Source organism: Hemicordylus capensis, chromosome 5, assembly GCF_027244095.1.
Source record: "Hemicordylus capensis ecotype Gifberg chromosome 5, rHemCap1.1.pri, whole genome shotgun sequence".
Classification (NCBI taxonomy): domain Eukaryota; kingdom Metazoa; phylum Chordata; class Lepidosauria; order Squamata; family Cordylidae; genus Hemicordylus; species Hemicordylus capensis.
The window spans coordinates 211,900,704-211,923,333 of record NC_069661.1 but is presented as its reverse complement, the minus strand read 5'-3'; the positions used below and the strand labels follow the sequence as shown (position 1 = coordinate 211,923,333).

At 40.3% G+C, this 22,630-nt stretch overlaps 1 protein-coding gene across 3 annotated transcripts in view; it reads right to left on the bottom strand.

Moving 5' to 3' along the window:
* The window catches only part of ATF7IP (activating transcription factor 7 interacting protein), a 139,629-nt gene that overhangs the window by 101,449 nt on the left and 15,550 nt on the right, over positions 1–22,630 (bottom strand). Inside the window, exon 1 of one of the 3 annotated variants that reach the window (XM_053254285.1) lies at positions 16,996–17,135. The exons of the other annotated variants lie outside the window; for them this stretch is intronic. Coding sequence (XP_053110260.1) covers positions 16,996–17,012 — 17 coding nt within the window. The 5' untranslated portion in view covers positions 17,013–17,135. Of the gene's footprint in view, positions 1–16,995; positions 17,136–22,630 lie in introns of those variants that run through there. 3 annotated transcript variants of the gene reach the window in all.

The window sequence follows — 22,630 nt, the reverse complement described above, 5'->3', positions numbered from 1 at the left end:
AGAAAGCCCAGCAGTGCACACAGCAGCAGTCCCAGACACCAACATAGCCTCTGAGAGGGTCCCTCTGAAAGGGCTCCCTTCAGCATGTCACCGCAATGTGAAAGCTCCATGAGTGGAACAAGCGTGGAGACACAAACCAAAATGGTAGAGGATAACAAAGGAAAAACAAGCCTAAGGCAGCTAGAAGCTAGAAGAGACTGGGCAGCTTGTGACTGTCTTGAAGCGAGACAGGACCAGAACTGGGTTGAGTGTGGCTGGAGCAGAATAGTATATTACAGATCTGAAATCTGATTGGCCCTGTCTTGAAGCATGAGAAGGCTGACAGCCCGTCAAGTTAGGATGCCCTCCCCATTCCTCGGAAAACAACTGGTGGCAGCCTACCTCGAAGGAGTTCAGTGCTCCCAGCAGTTAGATCAGACTAAACTCTCTACTGAGGGTAGATCCTAGGAAAGTGTAGAGTAACCCCTGGTCTATCACAACTCCCCTTTTTCTTCTACAAGGTGGAAGTGAGAACTGCCCACTGAAAAAAGTGAAGAAATCTGGATTTTTACATAGTTGAGATGGGCTGGCATCATATCTCCCTTCCTTCCCTCACAAACAAGAAGGAGCAGCAGCAAAGAGCGGAGCTACCATCTTTAGCTTTCAGGGCAAACCTACAATTTCCCTCCAGAAAATAAGACAGAAATACTATACCATCTTTTAATTGCCACGCTCTCAACATTCCATAGGTCCTGGAAAATCACTATTAATAATGTCACAATATAAAGTTATACTGGTACTGGCACATGTGTCAGAGACACAGAAGTAACAGTCCCTCATCAGAACTTAACTTGGCTTCAGTAACAGTTTTGGACCCAATAAAGAAATTGTGTACTTGAGATTTTAGTACTCAAGAGTCTTGGTAAAATCTACAACGGCCAGAACAAGAACCATCCTTGGACTCGTCACCTTTCCCAGTAAACATTATAAACCACTTATTATTTTAACCTGGTTTAAACAACACTGAAGCAAGACTTTCCTACCTATTCCACTATTTTAGATGCTATGGTTCACACACTTCCTTTAAAAAAAAACCCCATATTTGCATCACTTAGAACCAATGTTTCCTTCCCTTAATGATGTTCAACAACCTTCAGTTCAAGACTGATAATTTGCATGCAAGACAAGTCATCCAGTACATTCCAGAATTCACACAATATAATTGCAGGACAATGGCTACTACTAAAATAAAATCTGCTGAGTCCCTTTGTACCAACTGGCTAAAGATAGGAGAGTATCTTCATCTGCTGATAAACACAGATCCAATTACAAGTTTGCAGAAACAAGCAGTACTCTGAACAAGACCAAAATATTGCAAAATAAGTGCTTATGTTTATCCATCTTTTGACCGTGCAAGCTTTCAATTTGCACTCTCAGGCAGTAAAATGTTGGCGAGTTGCTCCTGGAATCAATATTATCAGGGATTAAAAATGTAGTGTTAAACTCAAGTAGTATTAAGCTCAGCTCAAAAAACAGAGTATGCCACAGCAGTTAGGACAGGCAATTTATATAGTACGAAGGGCTATAACATAATTAATTAGTTACCATACTGCATAAGTGAACATTTACATGTATCATTTTATGAGCTTTAATTTAGTAGATATTCACAGTTATATGGAGGAGGGTAATACCACAAATGTGAAAGGAAAATTAAATTTACCCTTGAATAATCTTGACAGAAATAATAAACCTAAGCTTATTTGTTTTCAGATGCTTTATTTTTATTTAGTATTTTTGCTCTCACATTTTCAAAATGTATCCATCCAGTCTTGAGGGCTAGAATCTTTAGGGCAGCCTCTAAATCTCAAGATGATCCTAAAGAGCCTATAGGCTAAATAAATGCTGCGGGGGGGGGGGGCGGGGGTCCAAAGGCAGTCCATACACTACCCATTCATTCCTGGATGGTAGCCGAGACTTTATACCATCAAGGCCTTGTTATCAATTTTTAATTATACAACAAACAAAACTAAAAAAAAATTAAGCGAGATTAGATATTTTCCCAAATGGATTTGCAGTGATAGAAATAATGACTGAGATTAAAGCAAACCCCTTTTTATTGCAAAATCACTAAGCTTGGTCATCAGGTTTCCCATCTTAGAACTGTAATTATCAAACCAACCTCATTTTTAAAAAGTCTCTGGCTGTCCCCAAGAGTCTCAAAATATATTTTTCTCCTCCTACAACCACCTTACAACACAGTAAAGCACATAGCTTTCAAATCTCAAGAAACATTACTTTAACACACACAAAAATGACATAACCTATACAGCAAAATCCTGGCAGGGCCTGTGAAAATTTTATGAAGGAACTGGTTATCTTACCTGGAGACAAGTTGACACACATCAAGTGAACTTCCTCCTCAGCTCAGCTGCTTACATATCAAAAACAGCAGAAGAACACTTCTAAGTCGGCCATCTTGAGAACAAACCTTATTTGTTTTCACACAAGCAAGATATCTACTACAGTTTAACTAAAATTTGACTACTGTGCGACCTTTCATTTAGTTGCCCACATCTGTAGAATGGCAAGTGCCGAAAATTTTATTCACTCAACAATGCACCTAGAGGAATCACATTAGCTCTTATAGCACATTATAGTCTGCAAAAGCCAGCTGCAATGGAAAGTCTTCAAAATGAGACTATTCGTACTGCTTGCTGCAGTGCTAGCAGCTGCCTGCACAGAAAGTGTGTGCAGTGCGATACCTCCCTTATGCCATGCAGTAGCAGAAAAGATGCATATCAGAGTACAGCAGAAAGCACCACATAGAACCAAATAAAAGTTGGTAGTTCAAGTGTTTGAATACAAGTCTTACTTCTGGATGTTTTGTATTTCTTCTTCTATTTGCCATATATTTTTCTTCAGGATAGAAAATACGGTCTTGGAAATTCTGGACAATGTAAAGTCCATGACATAAACCAAAATGAAGTTACAGCTAGCTGGTGCCAGCAGAAATGTACATAAAGGAGCCTCCATATCATGAAAGAACTGCAACAGCATACACTTGAGCATAACCTACTCTACCTTCTATGTGTGAGGGACAACAGGTACTGAACATATACTTTAGCAGTTTGTTGACCAGTAGACCAAACAGGGATAAATTGATTTGATATTTTCACATATTTGTAATAAAGAAAGCACTAGCAAATATATTTTAACATGCTTTTTGCAAGAACAGTATTTCACTACAAATATTTTTGTACTGTTCATATTTAATTCCTATACATACACTCACAAAATTTCAAATAAAGTAATTGCTGCCAACAATCACACAGTGGCTGACATCCAGACAGAATTTGTGCCAATGTGCCAAGCTTTTCCACTGCACAAGGGAAGGGTGATTGTCTATGATCCCCCTTCCCACTATAGCCACCTGTGCCTCCCAAAACTATGTCCCTAGGGATTGGAGGACCCTCAGGCACAGGTAGCTGCAGAAGGAAGAGGAGGTCACAAAAAATCACACAAACCCTGTGCAACAGAAAACCCTAGCATGTTGGCACAGGGTTTGTCTGGATGTCAGTCACTGATTCCTAATTAAGTCTGATTTTAAAAGATTAGTTTAAACTTCTATAAGCCACCACCCCCAAAAAATTACCAAATATGTATCATATTTTAACTAAGCATTTATAGAACTGCCTTAAAATGCAATATACTCACATCTATATTGGATGAAATGTAAACTCTGAATTTCAAATAAAGACAGGACAGTTCTGATCAAATTCAGTATACATGCAAGGAGAGAATCGCCAAGGAAGTCTAACACAGACACTGAACTTCAGGAGAGGAAACTTATCTAGAATGATAAGTCTGGTGCAAAGAAAAGAAAACGGAAAGGAAAAATCAGGAGAGTCACTTTGCTCCAGAATGCATGAAGTTTATTTAAAACCACCACAACAGAAACCCACTTAGAATGTATACCAAAAATTAGGAAAGGTACCACCAAGTATAGGAGGATGCCAACATGGCTAACAAGTAAAGTCAAGAAAGTTATAAAGGTGGGGGGGAGGGATTTCCTTCAGAAATTGGAAGGCCTACCCAAATGAGAACAGAAAGGAACAAACTGTGGCAGAAGAAAGGCAAGGAGACAATAAGGGATGCGAAAAGAGAGTCTGAGGAATGTTTAGCTAAAAGCATCAAGGAGAACAACAAAAACTTCTTTAAAATCAGAATCCAGAAACCTGCCAGGGAGGTGGTTGGACCGTTAGATGAGGGAGTGAAAGATTATTAAGGAGGATATGGAGATTGCAGAGAAGCTAAAACAAGTGCATCTGTCATGGCACAGTCTCAACCAGCCCCATAATCTTAAGCTTCACTGCTGCCACCAAGTAGACTTTTGTATTTTTTTTCCTGGTTGTGTCTACTGAAACAGCCTTCTAAAACTCTGTTTCTCTCAAAGTTAGGTAGGGTGAAAAGGCTTCTAAGCATGGGGTGGGAGGAAACATTGAAACTATAAATCTTTAAATTCCAAACAAGAAAACATTACTTTTAAATAGTTCCATTCAAAACAGTAGTTCTTTTTGAAAACTTAGTACAAGGAAACAGCAACCAAATGAGCATAAGGAACAAATAAAATAGTAGGAGAATGCATCCAATCTAACCTGCACCCAATACAGTGGCCTAGCTTAGTGTCCTTACCAGGAGTCTTCTTATAATCACCTCTAGTCAACTTTTGCAGTTTTCTGGCTTTCTCAGCCTCTGGTCTTGCTATTTCTCTGGTCTTGCTATTTCTAACCAGTTCTGGTGGTTCAATTCCAGACTGTTCTTTCAGCTGCTCTGAGAGTGATTCAGTTCTTCTGACAGTTTCAGCTCAAATCTCTCAGTGATTTATCAGCTCTAATTTCAGCAGCTATTCTCACTTGGGTCTTCAAGACTCCAGCTTCAACTCCTACTGGAATTTGCACTAACTTCAACTTTTCAGCTCTCCAACTTCTCAACTAACTCTCTGCTGCAAGCAAGCCTCCTTTTATTTTCTTTCTTCCCTCTAATTTTTCTAAACAAACCAATCAAAACAACTCAAGTTCCCTCCATTATTTTAGAGCAGATCAAATTAAATCAAACCTTGACTTACCTACAGAATTGTAACCTGTATAACTCTTCTCCCTTCCAAACCAAGCTGTGAACATTTGGGCCCTGTACAGCCTTTTAAACACAGAACATAGGGAGTAAGCAAATATATATTCAATACAGAAATCCATAACACAAAAAGAGGTGGTTTAGGCCTCATTTCTTCACAGCAGCTGTTTTCACGACAGAGGATTATGAGTGTATAGCTATGCCTGATCCAAGCACCCCAGGGACAGGAGGCTAAAGAACTGAGTCAGAGCATGGGTGATGAGAGATGACGTTCTAAACTGCCTGGAAACCAATAAATCGTTAGGGCCAGATGGCATCTACCAGAGGGTCCTTAAAGAACTCAAATGTGAAATTGCTGACCTCCTTGCAAAAATATAAAACTGATCCCTACAATCAAGATCTCTACCAGAGGACTGGGTAGCAGCCGATTTTCAAAAAGGGATCTGGGAGGATCTGGGAAATTACAGGCCGGTTAGCTTAACTTCTGTTCTGGGGAAATTCATGGAAATCATTCTCAAGGATAAAATCGTTAAGCATATAAAAGAGGACCTGCTGAAAGAAAACCAGCATGGTTTCTGCCTCACTAACCTTTTGGAGTTCTATGAGTATCAACCGGAGTGTGGATGAAGGTAATCCAGTTGACAGAGAATGCTTCAACTTCCAAAAAGCTTTTGTCAAAGTTCCTAATCAAAAGACTCTTGAGAAAACGTAGCAGTCATGGAATAAAGGGACAGGTTCATGTGTGGATTGGTAAACGGTTGAAGGACTTGAAACAGAGGGTAGGTATAGACAGACAGTTTTCACAATGGAGGGAAGTAAGAAGTCCCCCAGGGATCTGTACTGGAACCACTGCTTTTTAATCAATTCGTTAATTATCTAGAAGCTGAGGTAAGCAGCGAAGTGGCCAAATCTGTAGATGACACTAAACTATTCAGGGTAGTGAAATCCCAAACAGATTGTGAGGAACTCCAAAAGGCTCTCTCCAAATGGGGGGGGGGGGGGTGAGCAACAAAATGGCAAATGCGGTTCAATGTGAGTAAGTGTAAAGTGATGCATTTGGGGGCAAAAAACCCAACTTCACATATATGCTGATGGGATCTGAGTCGTCAGTGACTAACCAGGAGAAGGATCTTGGGGTCATGGTGGACAGCTCATTGAAAGTGTTGACTCAATGTGCAGCAGCTGAGAAAATGACCAATTCCATTCTTGGAATCATTAGGAAGGGGATTGAAAATAAAACAGCTAATATTATAATGGCCTTATACAAAACTATGGTGCGACCACACTTGGGAATATTGTGCACAGTTCTGGTCAGCATACCTCAAAAAGAACATTACAGAAATGGAGTAGGTGCAGAAGAGGGCAACCTCTGTGGGCTTCCCAGAAGCAGCTCATGGGCCACTCTGTAGAACAGGATGCTGGACTAGATATGTCTTGGACCTGATCCAGCAGGGTTATGTTCAACTTTTAAAAACCCTTTTTAAAAAAGATAAGTTACCTCACTAGGACACTAGTGACACACTTTTTATTTTAAAGCACAAATGCTTTTACTGGTTTTAATTATGGATTGTATCAACTACAATACCAGCACCCCCAGCTACAATTTATTGTAGATTGGGAACCACCAATTTAGATTGCTTTGTTTGTGGCCTGGGACCCTTATATCTTAAGACCCGCCTCTCCTTTTAGAAACTGCAGCCTACTTCTCAAGAAGCAGACTTGGCTTCATGAGAGTTCCTTGGGCTCTTTATCTAACCAGATATAATAACACAGGGCTTGACAAATCCCAAGAACCACAGATCAAATCGTGTCTAGACTAGGATATTCAGAGGTTATGCTGTTTAATGAACTATTTGGCCTAGGCAGCCCTATTTCTGTTTTAAGTATGTTATTTGTAAAAGGAATAAAGAGAATCCCATTTGCCTTTCCTCTCCTCAATGTCTGTTGCTAAATCTGGTAATTTTGTCAAAGATCCATTGTATAGCTCCTACATTTTTAGGCTGGCTCCTAGATCCAAAGAAAAAAATCAGGTTGCTTACCTGTAACAGTAGTTCTTGTTAGTGGTCCATTGTCCTTCACACTTTGGATGTCTGCGCCTGTGTAGACAGGACTGCAGAACCTTCTAGAGCTGTAAGCTATAACATTTTGGTTATAAGTGTATAGCTACTTACAGAGTACCTTACAGGGTATAGCTCCTTGGCGACAAGCGTATAGCTCCTTACAGATTACCTTACAAGGTATAGCTCCTTGGTGACAAGCGTATCGCTCCTTACAGATTACCTCCCTAAGTCCCTGACTGCCGTGATCATATATAACAGGTAGATGACGGCTACAGTGGGGAGGAGGAAGGGTTGTGTGAAGGACAATGGACTACTACAAGAACTACTGTTACAGGCAAGCAACTTGACTCTTCTGTTAGTGGTCCTATTGTTCTCCACACTTTGGAGAGATTAGCGAGCTACTCACCAAGACGGTGGGAGAAAAGGGCATCTACTGAATGACTGTGTCGAGGACTGCTGCCCCAAACTGTGAATGGGCTCTTGACCTGGTGTCCAAAGCCCTTTTCACGTTGCTACCTGATAGATGGCATCTAATGGAATTCCTTGGAGATGAGCCGTGCACATTGTCACTGCCCTTGTAGAATATGCTCTAGTGTAGTGGCTTCTTAGCAAGTGTGTAGATCTGTTTGATTGCAGATGTGATCCAGGCTGGCAACCTCTGGCAGGAGACTTGTTTTCCCTTGTTTCACAAAGCATAATAGATGAACATGGAGGTGGACTGATGGCATGGTTGAGTACGATGAAGATAAAATAGCAAACATTTCATATTCAGGGTATGCCAAGTGTGTTCTTTAGCTGAAGATACCAAGGGAAACAAAACTGGAAGGCAGATGTCCCAAGATACATGGTACCAAGATATCACTTTAGGCAAGTATCTAATGTCCAGCCTGAGGAGGACCTTATCCTGTTGGAAGGATATGAAAGGGGGGGGGTGTTCCTCCCTGAGTTCAGATATTCAATGGGTGGAACTAATTGCAGAGAACAATCATGTTTTAATGGCCAAGTATTTCAGTGGGCACACAGACATTGGCTCGAATGGTTTGTGCATGAGCACAGAGAGAACCAGCTTGAGATCCCATGGAGGGGCTAATCTTGGAGCTGGGGGATGCAAGTGGAGCAGTCCTTTGAGGAAAATTTTTTTAACAGGGTCCAACAAGAAAATATGAACATGGGGAGTGTGGTACGTAAATGAAACAAGATGAATTTTCAGTGACTGAACTGCAAGAATGAAGTCCAAGGAAGCCTCTTTGGGGAAGACCCCTTTGGAGATCGCAAAAATGCTAAGTCATGCCCATTTTGCCTGTAGGAACATTGTGTCCAAGGTTTTTTGGCAGCAGAGCAGAGATGATACCCAGGATCTCCTGGTCGCAAATCTTATCATGCGCTCATCCAGCGCAGTTTACACTCTGTTGTAAACTGCCCTGAGATTTGCGTTTTGGTTGGTATACAAATATGGCAAGTAGGTAGGTAAATAAATAAAATAATCAGCCAGTGATCCTCCAGGCTGTGAGATGAAGATTCTTCATCTGGATGAAGTAGTGATCCCTGCTCTCTGTTAAGTAGGTCGGGATGGTTGAGTAGAGGCAAATGCTGACCTTTGGCCATGGCTGGCAGAATGGAGAACCAGGTTTGTTTATTTAATTATTATTTATTTAACATATTGTTATACTGCCCAAAACGCAAGTTCTCTGGGCGGTTTACAAGACAATAAAAACAACCAATAAAAAGATCACATTTCAACAATTAAAATTTAAAAAGTTAAAACTATTAAAACACAATTAAAACAGGACACGAGGAAGCGATGAGGATGCAATCTGTTGCTTCCTCTTTGCTCTTGTGTAGTACTATTGGTATGAGAGGTAATGGAGGAAACATGTATAGCAGTTCCTTGCTCCAAGACAAGAGAAACATCTCCCAGGGAGCGCGTCCTTGGCCTGCTCTGCTGCTTAACTGTGCACATTGTTTTCCTAGGTGGCAAAAATGTATGCTCATGGATGACCCCATCTGTTGAGGAGGGCCTGCACCACTGGGCAGTCCAATGCCCATTCATGGGATTGTGTTTGTTGAGACTACTCAAGGAGTGTGCCCATAAATTTTCCTTCCCTGCAATGTGTATTGCGTAAGGCCAGATCTGGTGACAGAGACACCACATCCAGATACTGATGGCTAAGTGTGACAATGCTGGAGAGTGTGTCCTCTTGATGGTTCAGATATGACATCACAGTCACATTGTCCATCATAACCTACATCAAATGGTTGACTCAGGGTCAAGGACTCTGGGTGAGGACTCAGGTTGACTCAGCCTTCCATCCTTCCGAGGTCGGTAAAATGAGTACCCAGAATGTTGGGGGCAATATGCTAAATCATTGTAAACCGCTTAGAGAGCTCCGGCTATAAAGCGGTATATAAATGTAAGTGCTATTGCTATAAATGGCCTGTTAGCAGTAGTGGAAATGCCTTCATGGCCTTCCAGATGGCCAGTGGTTCCAGGCAATTGATGTGGTATCTGCTCTCGTGTACGCCCCAGTGATTGCATACACTGTGGTTTCCGCAATGTGCTCCCCATCTGAAGTTGGGGGCATCTGTCATAAGAGTTCTGGTAGCTGGAGGATGCTTGAAAGGGTGGCCTTCTACCAGATTTGAGGTTTTGGACAACCAATGGATAGCAAGTAAGACGATTCCTGGTATCTGGAGCTTGGTGAGAGGGTGGTCTTCCTGTGGATGAAAAAAACTGACAGGAATCATTCTTGCAATGGCCTCATCTGAAGGAGTGCCAGAGATACGATGCTGGTAGTAGATGCCATGAACCTCAGCATCTTTTGTATGGACTGTGCTGCATGAGTGTGTGATGTTAAGATTCTGTGGGCCAGGGGCTTGATATCCATTAACCTGTGGGAAGGCAAGGATGCAAGCATCTCCTGGGAATCTAGAATGGTGCCCAAAAACTCTATGGTCCTTGAGGAAGTCAATTTTGACTTCTCCCAGTTCACACAGAATCCAAGCTCTCCTAGAAGAGTAAGTGTGGAATGATATGTTGATGCAACTTCTCTTTGGTTCTGGCCACCAAGAGCCAGTCATCTAAAATATGGGAATAGACTGGTGGCCAGTTGGAGAAGGAGTGCCGCCGCCGCCATGCACTTGGTAAAGACTCTTAGCTCAGTGAACAGACCAAAAGGGCAAGTATTGTTAAGTTATCTTCCCAGTGCAGAAGGGCAGGTACTGTCCGTGGTGTGGCCAAATCGAGATATGAAAATAGGCATTTAAGTCTATTGCCGTGAACCAGTCATGAAACAGAAGCCGTAAGTTCTGGGTGAGAGTGGTCATACGGAACAGACATGAGCAGATAAAACTGTTGAGGCTGCGAAGATCTAAAATCCCCCCGTTTTGGGATAGCGAAGTACCTTGAGTAAAACCCCAGACTGTGTTGGTGCACACTGTTTGAATGGTACCTTTCTTGAGAAGGGATCAGATTTCTTGTTGTAGGACAGGGGTAGATTGTGTATGTGTCCTCAAAACAAACGGAAGCATATGGAACTCTAGTGCATATTCCATTCAAATTATAGTCATCATCCATTGCTCCATAGCAACTGCCTGCCATGGTTCTGAGAAAGGAAGCTGTGTTGAGCCAGACATCCTGGCAGACCCTTTTATTGTAGGCTGGCTTGGACTTAGGGGTGGGGTTTTTTGCGACTGTGTAGCAGATTTGCAAGAGGAACTGTAAGGCTGATACCTGTTCCTTTTGAGACCATGTTGGTAGAATGGCTGGTAGGATGATCTTTGTTGAGATTGCTATCACCTTATGGACTCTCTCCAGCGTATCATCAGTTCCTTTACCAAAGAGGTTCTCTCCATTGAAGGAGTGGTTTTCAATCATTAATTTCACGTTAAGAGGTTATAGAGGCAGAATTCATCCATACGTGTCTCCATAATACCAGTGCCACTGCCACAGAACCTCAGTCTGCCTTGTGGCGGGCAGAATGGAGTTGCTGTTTGGTGATCTGTAAGCCTTCAGATAGAAAGATCATAGCTGCATCCTTCTGGTCTGGTTGAAGCTGTTGGGATGAAAAGTTCCAGTTTTTAAAACTGAAAATGGGTGTCTAGCCATGCACAGGTGATAGTTTGATATGCGCACCTGAAGGCTTGCCATGGTATATATCCCATTTACCAAATGACTAGATTTTTGCCATCAGGATCTGATGGGGAAGATAACATCTGTTTGGCCTCTTGCTAAGAAGACTCAACCACTATTGAGTTAGGTTTGGGATGGAAGAACAGGTAGGGTGCATCACTCTGGTGTACTCTACAGAGGTTCTCTAATTTCTTTGAAGTTGGGTGGACAGATGGTTTGGTCCAAGCTGCTTGTGTTATGTCTGTAACAGTGAGCAAAAGCAGTAAGGATAGTGGTGCTGCAGAAGAAGATTGAATAAACCAAACACAAAGATCTGTTGTCTCATGTTTCAGCTGCTGTGTTTCTAAGCTCAAAGCTGACGCCATACGCTGAACCTGTTCAAAGTATGGTCTATAATCTTCAGAGGCAGGTAAAAGTCCCATAGGGGTGTCAGCCTTGTTATCTGGCACAGCCTTGACTGGTTGAGGTGGTACTCCGGTGTTTTGTGGCTGGCCATCTTTTTTTAGATGTAACCTTTGTTGTCTTTTTTGTTTCAGGCTTGGGTGCCTTATTCTTCCTATTAAAAGAATGAGAACAGGAGCTGGATAAGGACCTATGGCAACTTGGGCTACGACTGTACAGGTGAAACTCGAAAAATTAGAATATCGTGCAAAAGTTCATTCAGTAATGCAAATTAAAAGGTGAAACTGATATATGAGATAGACGCATTACATGCAAAGCGAGATAAGTCAAGCCTTAATTTGTTATAATTGTGATGATCATAAAGACAGATGAACAGCTTAAAGTGTCTGAGGACAGGAAGAATGACACTAAGTCCCATCAGACATCAGCCTATAAGGGCAGCAACCTCCACATCCACTTTCACATACATGGACTTCTGTGCTCTGGATAAGAGACCTGTTCTCACAGGTAGAACCAGGTCAAACCAAGATATGTCAGGCGTTGAACAATCTGAAGGCCAGACGGCAATGGGAGCAGGAGCACCAGCTGGTGTATTTGACCAGTAGCAAGTCAAGAAAGGAACTGGGGATCCTGCTCCCACTGCCTGCTGGGAGGAAGGTGGGACTTCCTGTTACCTGAAACCTTCCTGTCTGCTAGGAGCAACTGGTGGAAATTAACCCTTTATAACTGATGACCTCCCACTCTGAGGGAGAAACTAACTTAATTCTTCTCTGAAATGTTTAAAAAGGAAAGTTTGTATTGAAACATGGTTTTACTCCCCAACAATATAGTTCCAGTAAGTTTTGAATCATTCCAACTTCGCAAACATCTGAAAAGCAATTATTTAATAAGTCTGGGTCTTTCTTAGCCTGACTTTGTGAGATTCAAATTTACCAATCACTACCTGGCATTAAACTATTAAATTACTGGTGAATATCAACATTTACCCATTTCTAACATGTGTTATCTAATCAATTTAAACACCAATGAGCACATTATCTAGCAGAGTTTACTGCCCGGCTCTGGTACATTTTGCAACTCATAACTTGCCCAGCTTCCTGAAGGGAAGTATCATCTTCTCAACAACGACATTTCATGTTGAGGTGAAAGCGAGGGAGGAGATGAGCACTATTTGTGCTGGCTACCTGAGCCATGATGTGATGGTTTCACTGGACCTCCACCAGGTCAGAGACAACATAAAAGACACGTGGTCAAGGTTATCTTAGGCTTTGTGAAATGGCCTGAACAAAGGACTTTAGTTGGTAATCATATCACAACCAAGCAGTGAAGACAATCTTTGTGGGGGGTTTTGCCGCTGTTCTTCATATCTCATCTTTTTCTGGAGACACATGGCAGTATAAAAACTCAAAATAAAACTATTTTTTGTTTTAAGAGTATTGCCTAAAGGGGTAATCGGTTTTTCATCCACAGTTCACCAAAGAGACTGCCAATAATTTTGTTATGCATTTTCTTGAAAAAGGCTTCATGCCTAGATTAGCAAAAGATGGACAAAATTGTATCAGGTCTCAAAGTGCTTCTTATGGCAAGATTGCTTATTTGAATGTTTAAGTGCCCACAATGTGCCAAAGCAATAACTGGATGTTACTGGGCAGAACAGTATTATTCCATGACATGAAAAGCAAAAGTCCATGCTGTTTGATTGACAGTAAGTATTTGTAATTTGCATAATAATAAAAATACAACAAATGACCAGTTGCGTCATTTATAATGCTTGACCTCAAGTCATACATTTTGCTCCTGGCTCATTGTTTTAGATAGAAAGCAGGCTTTAATTTAGTGCCTTTGATGGAGAGACAAATTCATTTTTCAGAGATTAAGAATGCAGACTCAGTATTTGTATTCCATGCAGATATTTTAGAGGATTTGAGGAATAGTCCCCTGATTTTTTAATAATCAGTCTTAACAAACAGTTTTTAGCTACCCTAGTTTTAGAACTGTATTCCAACGGTTTCTAAAAATTCAATAAAAGATAGGCAACATTCCAATACTATCAGGTTCAGTGTTAATTAAGTGATTGGTTTTGAGTCAAGACTGTCCCTTCAGGCCAATATTAGCAAGTTTTCACATCACAAGAGTCATCACAGGATATTGTGCAAGAACACAGAAAAAATACATCAGACTGAAGAGCCCATATGGATTTGGCAAGATCAATCCAGAAAGCACATAGTTTCCTGCCAGCACGTGCTCAGAAAATCCATGGAGATTTCCAACATGACTAAGGCGAGTGAGCAGATATCTATTGAAATGAAGAAATTTATTGTTATTTTCACCAACTTACACCAGGCAACATGTTTGAACAGACCTAAGTGATAGAATGGCTCTAAAGTTAATGACTCAGGATCATTAAGAGATTGTGTGAACAGAACTGGTATTTTACACTACTAATCATGCAGAACTACCTTGCAGCTTTGTTGCAGTCAATGTACTAAAACTCAAGGCAGAGTGGTTAGAAGTAACACAAACACCAAATCAGATTTAATGCACAACAACAAGCTAAACCAAAGCTGGCCACCACTAACTCTAAAACAAATTACTGTCTCAGATAAGAGCCCTGACTATTGTAATTATAAACATCCCGTTATGCTAGCAAGTCACTTAATTAGAGTAAAAGTCAGCCATCACTATATACTGCAAGCCACAATAATGCCAAAGTCTTTTGTTTAAATAAGCTTATAACTGTTATGCCTGTTTTCCCAATAGTAGGCATTTTAAAAAGGCACCACACACAAAACGGGAGTCATTCAAAGAACACTACAATTAACGCATTTTGGGAAAGAGAATCAAGTGATCTTTCAAGATAGATTTAGGCAGAATTATCTGTGCCCAACTTCAACTATCTATAATGGGCATAACCTAACCAAAACTAAGCTGATTCCAAAGATTCTATTGATTCCAATTGGAAGTTATGTGCATACTAAAATCTCGCCTACTGATTAAATGGGTTTTTAAGTACTTGGTTTTGGCTGCATCATGCACAAAAATCTGTAAAATAGGCATAATTTATCTATCCCACAGAGCGCCAAGGTAGACCAACATTTCTTAAATATACTAAAATCCTGTAGTAAAGTACATCTTGCTGTAGAAATCTGACAAAAGCAATTTCTCTAGGGAAAATGCTACTATAGCTATGCATTGTTCTCATTCAACTAGCACAGTGTGGTGGGTCAGAAAACTCAGACTTGACAATAACTATAATGTGAACATTTCCAAAGCACAGCCATTCTGACATGCTCCCTGATAATTATTCTCCTTATTACCACCTGCTGTTATAGAAATTTCTAGGTTTATGCATAAGCAAGAAAGTTGGAAATATGAACTACTTTTGGCATCTTGGATAATATCAACAAATGATACATCTAGTTATTTTTCTTAAGAATTACTTCAGGATAAGATTCTATTCATTTAGAATTAGAAATATTCATTTAGAATATTTCACAGAGGAATCTGAGTAGCATATAGCTGACGTTCACTGAACTGAAGTTCAGTGAATAAATGGAAAATTTTATTTTAAAAACTCTTAATAGTCATTCTGGGAAGTCTCTCCAGGATACCACTCAGGGGGGAAAGCAGCGAACTTACACAAAATATTCAAGACAACTGGAGTGAAATCTTTAAAAAAAACAAAAACATTTTAACTGTTTCAATTTTATTACAACTACCAGTTTTCTTACAGACTATTCCTTCATTTTAAATTGCACATAAGACAAATAGGTGCTTAGTCCCCAAGCAATGTCAAAGAAAATGTCAATATTCAGTTGAAACACACATATAGCAATGATGCACATTTATTTCCTGGGAAATCTTCCCACTGTACAATATGAAATTTATAAGTCCTTGACTTCAAATTAGTATCTATTAATTTGTACATGACTAACAAGAAGGCCATCGATTGTGCTGATTTGGTTTACTCAACCTCCAGGACCCAAAGATTTGAGGAATGAAAATATATTGCAACCTCCTCTGCAAGACCACAGCTAACTTCAGAAGGGAAAAGGTTCAGAAGGGAAACTGATCCTCAACACCACAATTGAATCCTTGTTGGTGGAGAGAAGACCACACATGGTTGGGGTGGTGGGCAGGTACACTAAGGAATACCAGTGGGGCAGGGATTAAACCTCATGAACCCAGCCATTAATAAATCAAAACCACTCTAATCTGTGTTGTCTCTTGCTAACACTAGAATGTGATGGAATTTTGGCAACTGGCTTTTAGAAAGGTGTATAAGAGCAGATATTTTTAAAGTAATGAAAAACTATGTTAAGATTTATTAATTGTGGAGTATTTCCCCAGAAGGTAACTTCTCTTCTTTAAGGAAACTCAACTTATGAGGATAGGCCTTATAAAGACCCTTTGATCCAAAGACACCTTGAAGTGAGAACATGTTGTTGTTGACAACTTGATCAATAACAATCTAATTGTGTGTCCCTAGTTCAGGAAGAATATCAAGTTACTGCTCCTAAAAGCTCATACTAAGTCAGAATAATGCCTAATTTCTAGAACTCCTTTTGTGAGTTTCTGCGGACACTTACCTCTCTCTTAACTCCATGTGGTAGAGCAGTAAAAGTATTGAAGATCTCTCTATCAATATGTATATCAAACTAAAAACACAGGACAACATTCCTTTGTGAATGTAAGTGAATCTGTATCTAAATGGTAAAGTGACTAGGACTGAACCAAAATTCCTTTTTATTTCTACTTTCGCTGCAAAATAAAAATATCTAGAATTTAAGGGGTTATTTCTAACCAACAATAAACTGTATAAATGCACCAATATACTGTTGTCAAACAACTGATATTCCCAGATACTCCCTAATCCAAATGTCTAAATAATCCAAGAGAAAGAGAGAGCACACGCGAGTATACTACTGCTTCATCCTCTGCATATCTTTGTGCATAGATATCTGCAGGATTAAAATATACAATTAAGAAGAAAAAGACTTGCAAATATATGCCTATTTCTTTCATTAAAATCAGACTCCAAAATTCAAAATGGTGGTAACAAACAATTACTGCACATTCACAGGAATGTGACCTTTGACCCTAGCAGAATCACTTCCACAATTCTTGAGAAACAGAACTATTATCCAAAACACTAAGTGTATAAACTCACCTTCACCAAATGCTGAGAAATAAAATACCATTTTTTCAATTAGTTCAGAATGTAATATATACATACAAATACATGATGGGGAAAAACTGTTTCTCAAAAAAGAAAAACACAGAATTGTTTCTTACCTCTGAATCTGTAACATGTGACTTCAGATTTGCTCATTAGCATACAGCCAAGCTAAACTGTTTCAGAGAACATTTCGTCAGCCATTTTGAGACTGCACTGTTTCAGCTGCACTGAGTGTGATTAAGATGGCTGCAGTGTGCACTCAACATCAGCCAGTAACAACGTAGCAATGTGTGAAACATTTGTCACAAAGCACCTCCCTCCTTAAGTAGTACCCACACACACTGTGACTATTAGTGCACATGCTGCAGAAACACTGCAGTTTCTTAGAGCACAAGTGCTACAAACAGAAAACTAACAAGACACAAAGAGTGCCTCTGTGAACCAGTCACAGTTCAGAATATACTCCAATCCTGTTCTGAATCCAAGCAGCTGCAAGTCCATGTCAGATATTATTCACTACAGGAGTGAAGCCAAATATTACTGCCAGATTGGGAATCCTACACAGGAGGAGCCTGGTTTCAGTTCTTTCTTTCCTTAAAGCACTTTACATTGCAAAATAATACAGGGGCATTTTAAAAAACTCAAGGGAACAGGTAATTACATTTTTTTCAACAACCAATCAACCAAAAGCCATTCCCCTACACGTTTTGATTGATTCACAATAGGCTTCCGTCCACATAAGGCAGTTTGCAAAGGTGGAAACTGCTATCACAGGAGTAAATACACAAGATAAATATTTTCAACATCAAACTACCAAAACAGAAGAAGGCAGGACAGAACAGAACACAGTATCTGGCGGCAAAATATCCTCCCTTCAATAACACACATTTGTCCAATGGAAGCTATGCTTCCTTCCATGTAACCAGATTTTCAAAAAGCATATATTCCTGCAAAATTAAACACATTTATCATAACTGGCATTTGAGAGGCTTGTTGCTCATGCTGGTAGTTATTTAAGCAAACTTTCCGTGGCCAGGGATAAGTAGATATTTTACCAATTTATTTTAAGTACACTTTGTACAGTGTATATATTGTGTATATACTGCTCTGTACCCGGAGGATTAGAGGCTAGAAATTCAAATAAGTAATTATTCCAGAATTTAGCAGTAGCTGCCCCTGTACAAATGAATGCCATAAATAAATATATACACAAACCCCTCAGGAGGATAGCTTAGTGAGTTTGTGGCAGAGAGAAAATTTGAACAAGGGACTTCCTGGCTGCCATCTCATATTCTTAGCCACTACACCATACCAGTGCTCAGATTACAAGCACACTTTATATTGCCACATGTAAAATCCAAAACAGTAAGAGCTCTGTGCCGTATTCACCCAAATAGAAGGCAGCTCTGGATTTAAGTCAATCTCCTTGAAAAATAGAGCTTATATACAGATTATACTTGTATTTACCCAAAAGAGAGGACTCTGAATTTAAGACAACACCCCCCCACCACACACACGGACACAATTTCTAACCAATTAATTTTTGAAAAAGCTTGTCTTGGATGCATGTAAATACTGTACATAGGTCAATAAATGAACAGTAATCACAACAGATCAGAAAAGGCAAGCAGCTTCGCTCTGGCCAGTTTTATACTAGAAGGTAGCAGAGCAAGAACAGCAACATGAGAAGGTTCCTCAGGCCAGTTAAGATAATATAACTAAAATTGGCTGGAAGCAGGAGATGGAATGTCAATACTAAGAATATACTGAAGCCACCACCTTTACTGCCATTCGTGCTCTTTGAAAGAACATGAAGACTATAAACTGATGAGTGTTCATACCTTTACGCCTCACAGAGGGAGGCAAGAGAGAGTAAAAGGCCACTCCCAGACTGTTACTCATGAGTAGTCTCACTAAAATTAGACAAGACAGTCTTGGCCAATTCATCCCATTTTAATGAGACTACTCATGAGCAACTTATCCAAGTGGCAGCCAAGGTTTCCACCTCTGCTTCCCTTGTGGAAATAATGCAGAAGCTGGGGGAGAAGGTAACAATTTCCCCAATCTGCCAATTATCCCCTGCAGAAGTGCTCCCTTGCACTTTTTATAGTTTTTCCTGTAGTTGGTCTTCAATCCCAGAAATGAACTGGACAGTGTTGGGAAGCAGATATGACCACAAAACAACTTCAGAGTGTATTTGCAGGTGAATCAATGGGCACACAAGGGGTTAATACCCCTTGCCAATCCTACCTGCTGTCTTGATATTTTAAAATAGTAAAGTGGGAGACAGATTATATAAATCCCTGCCTCCAACCCCCACAAAATCCCCATTAAGCAAGGGAGTGGGACCACACATTTGCCAAGATAGGTCTGCTTTACTGTTATCTGACTCCGACTCCCGTTATCTTTCCTCACTTTGAACAAATTTAAATATGAAGTATTTATGTGGTGAAGAATGTGGAGAAGTTTCTCCTGGCCTGTAGCTCCTCAGACAGAATAAAAAGGATGAACAAATGTTTGAATGCTTTAAAAAAAAATTAAAAGATAGCGAGGCTCTTCACACATGGACTGAGAGATGTGCATGTTCCCAGTTTTCAGTTGTGTGAGAGCAAACAATTAGACAGAAGAAGGGAGAAGTGATTGTGTGGGAAACAGGAACTGGGTAGGGCACCTTTTCCTCCTGCATTGGTCAAATGCTGGGTATGAAAGCTGGGTAGGAGAGTGCTATCCTACCCAGCTCCTATCTCCTATACAATCATTTTCCCCTCCTCCTACCCAGTTGTTTGCTCCCACACAACCAAAAATTGTGAGTGTGCACAGCTCCCAAACCTGGGTAGGACATTTGTCCTACCCAGTTTTTGGTTGTGTGAACAGCCTCAACATTTTCCTCATCATGTTGATTTCCCATGAACATGGCAAGAACTTTTAGCTTACTGTATACAGAGTCAAGCCATTTAAAATATGGGTTCAGTTCCTGTGCAGGTTCACCCAATATTTTTCAACTCTCTGCCAAGTACTAAATACAAAAAGTAGTCTGTAACCAGTTTTGAATTGATTTGGATACATTTCATATAGAATACATAAAACTTTTCCTGGTAATGCAGCTCTATAAAATGAATAGTTTTTTCCTCCTCAAACAAAATAGGATACGAAAAGTTTTATTTTGAATGTTTTAAAGATTCCAACAAAATACAAATATTTAAAACAAAACAGAAAAATATCCTGTTTAGGCTTAACAGTAGAATGGGAGCAAGGAGGAAGTGCAGTGCCAAGAAATCACAAACAACTTTCAGCCGTAATTTAAGGATCTTTCAAACTGAGGTTGTGGGAAAGTCTCTATTTGAGTTCCAGGACTACCACCAATCCCTGGCCCTAGAAATCTCTCCTGCCCTTCCTCCACAAGGCTCACTGGTAAATATGGTTTCTCCAGCTAGCCGGAGCTGAACAGAACCCTTATCTTACCACCCTTCAAAATAATTTCCTGGGTGCCCAATTATTGAATTCATTTAAAGTGGTTACCACTGTTTGTGTTTTTCTAGTTCAGGTTCAAGGTGATCAAGAGAGTTTTGGTTCACTGAAAAAAATATATATATCTGAACCAATTTAGTTCAGTTCAACTCCTTGCTTCTATGTATGGGTAGATTTTCTTTTTAAAATGTAAGCACATTAAAATATGGGAATGCATTTTGAAAAAACCTCTGAACTGCTGGTAGTGGTGAAAAATAGTTTCAGATAGGTATTACATCAGATTCACAAGGTCTTTACCCATACTGCTTTCTGTAGTGAGAAGGGAAGAGAGAAGATAGAATACACCAGTTGTTTGTGTGGATACTGTGCTGGTTACAGAAACCTGAAATCAGCACCAACTTGTGGTGAACATGTACGGCAAGCATGCCCATAAAAGGCTATTCTAAAGCAGACTGCAGATAATCCAGGAAGCTTAACGTGAAGTTTGGGGGAGGGGGAATATTTTCCATCCAATCAGCAAGCTACAAAACACTCTTACCCAAAGGCTCAGCAGGGTTTAAACACATGCTCTCCACAGTACCGAACACAAGCATGAGACAATAAAGAAAGTGCTGTTTTAAAAGATATTCCGTCATTGCTGCTTTTGAAGTACTTGCTACTAGCAATTTGCTTGAAGCCCTGAGCTGCTACTATCAAAAATACAACTATGATTAAATTATAAAGGTTCAATTGGTTTTGATTAAAACCAATGTATTCTGCTTAATATCACATCCCCAAACAGAGTCTTAATGCTTGAATGGCAAATGTAAATTGTGTAATTTAAATATTTATATAATACTGCTATCTTTTAGTTTTAACAAAATCTGTTTGTCACATCAACATTTTAGAACATTTATATAGCTGGGCTTGATCTAGTATTTCTGAACCACAACACCAAACATTATCAGAAGAACAAATTTTGTTAATTCTTGGCTTGATGAGAAATATTATGGCAATGCCTACACACACACACACAATTTTATGAGCATGTTTGCAACATATAAAGCCAGCTTGGGGGGTGGAGGAAAGCTGCTCTGGGAATGCACAATTCTGCTGAGCCAGTTGTTTCTCTGCATTAGATTAGAAGCAGCTAGCGCTACCTTATAAACTTGCCCAGACTAACAATCTGAATGTACTCAAAAATATGGATTCAACTTAAGTATCTTTACTTTAATCTTATTTTAATCTAAGCATGGCAATTGCTGACACATATAGATACTTCAATGAAAAATGTTGCACATCACACAAAATGGCCACTACAACCACAAAATGAAAGACTGAGGAAGCTTGTACACAGCAGACAGCCTACAGATACATCACATAATTGGTCTGTACAGTATAAACCCAGATTAGCTGGAGTTTTGTGAAAGCCAATGAACTTTGTGTGTCATGGAGAGAAAATTGGGCCAAACTAGATGTATGGAAGCAGCTATGTGTTTTATTTTCACAACTCTGCTTCATTTGCATATATCATGAGGACAGGAGTGATTTTTTAAAAACATGAAATGGAGTATGTGGTGGAGGTGAAGCTATCTTCCCTCTCACTGCACTCCACTGCTTCAAGCAAAATAGTGCACACAGTACAGCAGGAAGGGGGGATAGTTTTAGCAGAGGAAAGAGAGAAGGGAGCCATCTGCCCTAAAGTGTCACCCTGCCCTGGAAGGTGGCGAGTAGAGCTTGTGGTGAGTACCAACAGCTGACCCTCTGCTTTCCCAAGGCACTCTCTCTATGGGAACAACGTTGCTGCAAACTTCTCTGTGGCAGCGAGTGGCTACAGCTAGGATATGGTATTGGACCTCATCTACATTAAAAGTGGGGAAGAGTGGTTCAACATCTTATTCCTATCTCTTCTTCTGGCTGTTCCCATAATGGGAGGGTTCCTGGCTGCTTCACCAGCTTGTCCTTTGGCCTGCTGTTTAATGCCAGGTCGGTCCAGAATAAGATCTCCATCATCTATTACTTAATTGTGGAGGAAGAGGTCGACCTGGTTTGTATTATGAAGACCTGGGTGGGAGAGATTAATCTCTTTCAGCTGTGTCCACCTGGATATTCAGTGCTGCATGAGCATAAGATGGAGGGCCTGAAGGGAGGAGTAGCTATCCTCTCTAATAAAACGCTTGGTGTCCGTCCATGGACGGACACCAAGTGTGTGTCCGTGCCTCCCTGCCCTGTTCTGCGCCTGCGCGAAGCGCAGGCCCAGAACAGGGCAAGGGAAACAAGCTCGCCGGCACCCGGCAGCCATCT